The following is a 6499-nucleotide window of genomic DNA, read 5'->3' on the forward strand; positions in this document are numbered from 1 at the left end:
AGATTTGGAGTTCCTTTGTGTCAAGGATGAAAATCTGGACAAATTCTATTTCTGGATATTGAAAAAAATCATACATTCTTAAAATTTTGTGCTTTATCCAGATATCAAATCATGTCTTTTTTCGCTATTTAAGAAAATTCGGGAATGAAATCTAGTCCCGTCTATTCTCGATCAGAGGAGGATATCTCATAATCCTCCTCCTCGAAGGATTGCCTGAGCCAGGTTCTGACCAACTCCACCGCCTCCTTCCTGTACTCCTCCCCCTCCCTCCTCAGTATTACCAGCAAGGTTTCCTTTTCAACAGGCATAATCTCCTTCAGGTATTTTGAGCTGTAGTTCCTGGACTGCCCTTTAGAGTTTACAAACAGAACCTTCTCCACAGGATTCTGTCTACCTAGACCAGAGGTAATCCGTTTCAAGGAGAGGGTCAGATCTTCAGGAGATAATGAACCGTTTGCTCTCAATACAAACTCATTCAAGGAGACCTGATGCTCATTAAACTTCTGGGAGATATGACTCCCACTTCGTCCAACCAAACCTTAAATTAACACAAAATTAAATCTTATTTAAATTTAATTTTAATTTTTAATTAATTTTAATTCTATTTACACAATAGATTCAGAAAAATAATTTTTACATTCCCTACCTACGACTTTGTAGAGTTTTCTGGTTGATATCCTGTGAATAATTTGCCGCGCTGCTTTCAGAGCATTTGTTCTCGAGTGTCGGATAGTGTTGAACAAGAATTCATCTGTCAGCTGGGAGAACACAAACATATCATTGCAAGCTTCAGATAAAGGGACAAATTTACCTAAATATATAAATTCATTTATTTGATGTTTTCATTGTTAAAGGGTAGTGAACATTCTTGTTTGATTGATTCACAAAAGTACCCTTTAATCTTCGCATAAGTAAAAGCTATGCAGAAATCCTCATTTCATAATTTAAAATTGATATTTTTATTTAGCGGTTTTTCTATTTATGCAGCAGAGAAAAATAAGAAAGTTGTCAGAATTTAACACTTTTCCAGTTCGGAAAACGACGATATCTTCCTTATTGTTGCTCAGAGGTTACTGTTGTGAATCAGGTATCTGATTCCTTAAACTGTGGAATTTGATGATCATGATCTTTAATAAAAACGACCATTTATTACAGAAAATAGTTAACAAGGAACCATTAGAAACCAGGGATCAGAACAATGTAATAATAATCTACAGGGTGTCCCACATCATATTAGATCGTTTATAGCTCCAAATTTGAGATTTTTCGGACTAATCAAAAAGTTAAAAACGAAAGAATAGTTTTAAAAAATGAATAATAAATATTTTCCGAGTATTAGCTGCGTACTTTGGAGTTAAAGCTTGAAGATAATCTAATATGATATGGGACGCTCTGTATCATCGATCAGACAATCATCCGGATAATTGAAAAATTAGTATTATTATCATCAATATTATTATTATAATCATCATAACTAAATGGTAACCTTCTCTATCTACGCAGATCTCCACATGTCTATCAGCACTAAGAAGAATATCAATATACATTCGATCAATCTTCTTTACAACTCTGTGCTGGTATCCGTGCTCATGCAGTCGGGTTCTATCCTCAAACAATTTCTAAACACAAGGTTACAAAAATAATAGATAGTTTTTAAATAGAAGATTACAACGAATATCCCAGATAGAAGGTTCTAATTTTTAAACACAAAATTGTAAAAAATATAGATGAAGTTTATCGGTTCTAAACACATGATTACAAAAAATATGTCAAATAGAAGAGTTTCGTCTCAAAACACAAGATTGCAAAGAATATATCAGAAATAAGTCTCTCCTTTCAAAACACAAGATTAGAAAGAATATATTAGAAAGAAGTGTCTCGTTTCAAAACACAAGCTTACAAAGAATATATCAGAAAGAAGTGTCTCGTTTCAAAACACAAGATTACAAAGAATATATCAGATAAAAGAGTTTCGTCTCAAAACACAAGATTAGAAAGAATATATCAGAAAGAAGTGTCTATGTTCAAAACACAAGATTACAAAGTATAAATCAGGTAGAAAAGTTACGTTTCTTAACACAAGATTACAAAGAATATGTCAGATAGAGGTGTCTAGTTTCAAAACACAAGATTGCAAAGAATATATCAGAAAGAAGTGTCTCGTTTCTTAACACAAGATTACAACGAGTAAGTCAGATAGGGGTGTCTAGTTACAAAACACAAGATTACAACAAACATATACAAGATAGAAATTTCTAGTTTTTAAACACAAGTATCTAAAGAATATGCCAGATAGAAATTTCTTCTTTATCAAAAAAAATTAGTATTTTATTCGTTGAAAGTTTATATTTTAAAGCGTTTTGCTGAGAATAATTCACAATATTGTGTTTTACAGCTATTATAGAAAACTTTCATCATCCCTCCCTCATTCCGATAAAACCACTAGCCAGACCCATTACAGATATATTTGTACATTAGCACGTACGACAAAACCATAGGTAATAATAACAAGAAACAAAATATTTTTTAAAACGCCGTGACAACCCTTTTGTAACCTTTATAACAGAATAGCACAATCCACTAGACAGATGATAAAACAGTGTAATGTTACATATTACTGGTACAACTTTGTGACCTCTAAAACTTCTCTATTTTTGATATTAAACATAATTATAAAAACAGCCAATTTATTGGTTCATAGTTCTTCAATAAAAGGAATTGTAAATTACATGTTATATAGAAATTTTACATGTTTTAATAGATTTAGGTTGACGTGATTAGTCAGACAATGATATCCCAAAAGATATCAGCTATAAACATATTATATATAGTATAAACTACTTATAATACATTCTATAAGTCAAGAATATTTCATTATCCTGATCCTTTCACTGCAGTATTAACGTTAAGGATTCTTAAACTTGTAATTAATAGATATAAGTCTCGGATTTGATATTTGTTCAAAATCTCCAAAATTCTTAGAAAATTCATTTTAGAATATTATTTGATTTACTCAAAGACGCCCGTTTACATTTTTTTGTAAGTTTTTTAGGTTTGTACATTTTGTTTTAAGTTTGTTAGGTTTGTACATTTTTGTAAGTTTGTTAGGTTTGTACATTTTAAAGATTGTTATGTTTGTAAATTTTAAAGTTTGTTATGTTTCTACATTTTAAAGTTTGTTAGGTTAGTACATTTTGTTGTTAGATTGTAAAGCTATGTCTCCATCTTTTGATAAATTTAATCTAATATGACTAAGTCCAGTACTTTTATGTAAAATTTACAACTATTGCACAAGATTAGATTCTGGAAATTTTGTATTAATAATAATATGACATTTGATCTATTTCTATTAGATCAAAAATGTTAATTGACAATTTCTCCAGAGAAAGATTTTTGTCAATCTTGATATCAGATATTGATATCCTTTGTAGGCACTTTTAAAGTTGAGGATTAAGACTTGATTTGCCCCTTTATGGTATTAACACGGGATATCGAGGAGTAATTAAATCAATTTGAAGATCTGTAGAAGATGAAGATCAGAGTTTGATCTCAAAATTCAAATACAAAAAATCTGAGTTCAGGTCGTTATTTAAGGTTAGAGATGTTCTTTAAAATTATTTGTGAATATGGAATATTTATGTTTTCACATTGATATATTTGGAGACTAATATTTATAAAAATTTACATGTTTTATTATTATATTGTACACTATAGTTTATGTATAGTTTACTATATATGTATACTAATTGTACTAAATTGTATGCGAAATAAATCTATACAAATAAATGTCAAAAGTAAAAGTACAAGAATAAAGTATCCTACCTCAACACTTCGGGCCTCCTTATCTGCCAAGGCGAGCCTGGTTTTCCCGTCGACCTCCACCAGGCGAGACATGCAGATAAACCTCTTGTAATCGAAGGTGAGCCCAATGTTCATCGCCATGTTGTCCCTGAGAAAGTAATCCCACTTGTCCACGTCAATGCTGGATATCTTGTTTGCGACGATCTCGTAGAGGAAATGTTTCTCTGGTCCTCGGCCCTTGAATACTCCGTCAGAGCCTGGGAGGGGGCCGTAAATCAACTCCTTGATGAAGATAAGATCCAAGTTAGTGAAATCATAGGCCATGAATATAGGCCAAAGATTGTTCTCCTAGATAAAAAAGATTTCAAATGCAATTTAAAATTTAAATACTTTATTATACAATTGTAGTGTTAACTGTTGTTAATCGTTTTGAATAGTTTTTTGAAAACTTGAAATTTAAAGGGACCGTTCACTCATTTGGGTAAATTCATGGTAAACTAATTAGCCTATTAGTTGTTCATTGGTATTGGTCTTACTTTTCAAAGATATCTATGAGCGGAGAAAAAGCCGATTTATCGTTTAGAATTCCAGCGGAAAGGTGTGATACCTTTGAATGGACACTATTTAAATGTTTTTTTTTTCAGTAACAGCCCAATAAAATCTAAAATTATCATATGTCAATGAAATCATGTGTCAGCTATTATATAATAAAATATAAAAACTATATAAAGTGGAAGTAGCCGAAGCCGTGAAGCCCCAACTACCATGGCTTGTATATACAGCCTGAATTTGTTTTAAAATTTTTTTTCTTCTGAAATTAACCTTGAAATATATTCTGTATATTCACCCTTATTCATATTCATCCATGAAATATATTCTCTATATCAAATAGAAGAGATATCCAAAAGAGAGGATAACACAAAAAATCAAAAGTGTCCATAATAAATATCAAGATTAAGCGAAGAGTTTTAAGCTCAGATCGAATTATCAAATATATAGTTTACCTGAATGAGAAAGTCAAGCATATCAATACTGCTCTGTTCATGGTGCCACGTATTATCTAATAAAATTTACTTATAAACAGAGTTTAATCGGCATCTGCATTTACACTCAGCTAACACATTTACAATACATGCAAATATTTATGTATATTTGTAATAAAAACCCTATTCCATTTATATCTTTGTAACCCGTAAATATACGTTATTTAGTTCATTGACCCTAGTTGCGGTCAAAATATTTACCTGTCCCTTTTTATATTTACATATATACAGTTCAACACAGACACTTTTTATTTACGGATCGTATATACCATGTAAGGTAGAGAATACAGAGTTTGAGGAGTGGTATCAGTATTGATACCAACTTGAGGATACGGTTAGTGCTGTATCAGGATTTAATACTTATTTGAATATAGAGAATGTTGTACGGGAGAATACAGAGGGTTATATCTGGATTGATACATATTAGAGAATACTGGAGTTATACCTGGGGTTTGTGCATTTAGGATTATAAAGACTAAGTGAGAGTTTAGGCATTTTCTACACATATATACATATGAGCGAAGAGCTTTCTTATATAGAAAATAAACGAGAGTTAAAAATTGCCTTTTGCCTGCAAGAAATTTTTTTTTCTTCATTATTTCTTTCAATTTGATTTTCTAATATTTTGAAATTAATTGTATAAATAACCCCTAGATAATGAAAATGTCTTGAGATTTGAATCAGCTAATTTTAAAATGTCCTGTAAATATTCAATAATACACATTACAATCTACTCTCATGACATTTTTAGTCTTTTTTCTTATCTATTCTAGAGTTTAACGCAAAGTGATTAGATGCAGGGTGTTGAAGATGTGGTTTGTGCATACTTGACTGTCGCTTTAAAGGACTGCTGACGAACTGGTTTACGACAAAAAAATATAAAAAATTATAAAAAAAACATCCTTCTAAGGAAAATTCCGATCTTCTTTTATATCATTGTTCTTTTTATTTCAGAACAAACTATCCATGGTCCTCTAACGACACATACAGTAAAACGCAAACCCGATCACTTACTTTCAATTTACTCTCATTGGTCTTACCCCTCTATCCACATGAGTATACCTGGTCTAGCTTCAGATACAAAGTGCTCCCAGAGATGAGAGTAAGGACCGTGCCCTAGATCATGACAGAGACCAGCTAACATCACACATAACTTATCCTGATATAGATACAATATATTTTATTGAAACTTATCCTGATATACATAAAATATATTTTATTGAAACTTATGCTGATATACATAAAATACATTTTATTGAAACTTATCCTGATATATATATATAATATTTTATTGAAACTTATCCTGAAATACATATCATATATTTTATTGGAACTTATCCTGATATATATAAACTATATTTTATTGAAACTTATCCTGATATACATACAATATATTTTATTGGAACTTATCCTGATATACATACAATATATTTTATTGGAACTTATTCTGATATACATAAAATATATTTCATTGCAACTTATCCTGATATACATAAAATATATTTTATTGGAACTTTTCCTGATATACATATATTATATTTTATTGGAACTTACTCTGATATACATACATTATATTTTATTGGAACTTATCCTATATATATATATATATATATACTATTTTATTGAAACTTATCCTGATATATATTTATAATATA

The 6499-nt window shown here is 30.3% G+C and overlaps 1 protein-coding gene across 1 annotated transcript in view; it reads right to left on the bottom strand.

Moving 5' to 3' along the window:
- Positions 1–10: 10 nt before the first annotated feature.
- Positions 11–6499, bottom strand: part of LOC111699293 (deoxynucleoside triphosphate triphosphohydrolase SAMHD1) — a 14145-nt gene continuing 7656 nt past the window's right edge. The window contains exons 5-10 of the mRNA XM_023469931.1: positions 5907–6016; positions 4806–4861; positions 3823–4149; positions 1487–1619; positions 647–811; positions 11–538 (exon numbers count right to left, since the gene is read on the bottom strand). Of these exons, the coding sequence (XP_023325699.1) occupies positions 162–538; positions 647–811; positions 1487–1619; positions 3823–4149; positions 4806–4861; positions 5907–6016 (1168 nt within the window). The 3' untranslated portion in view covers positions 11–161. The remainder of the gene's footprint in view (positions 539–646; positions 812–1486; positions 1620–3822; positions 4150–4805; positions 4862–5906; positions 6017–6499) is intronic.

Source organism: Eurytemora carolleeae, unplaced genomic scaffold (genome assembly GCF_000591075.1).
Source record: "Eurytemora carolleeae unplaced genomic scaffold, Eaff_2.0 scaffold25, whole genome shotgun sequence".
Classification (NCBI taxonomy): domain Eukaryota; kingdom Metazoa; phylum Arthropoda; class Copepoda; order Calanoida; family Temoridae; genus Eurytemora; species Eurytemora carolleeae.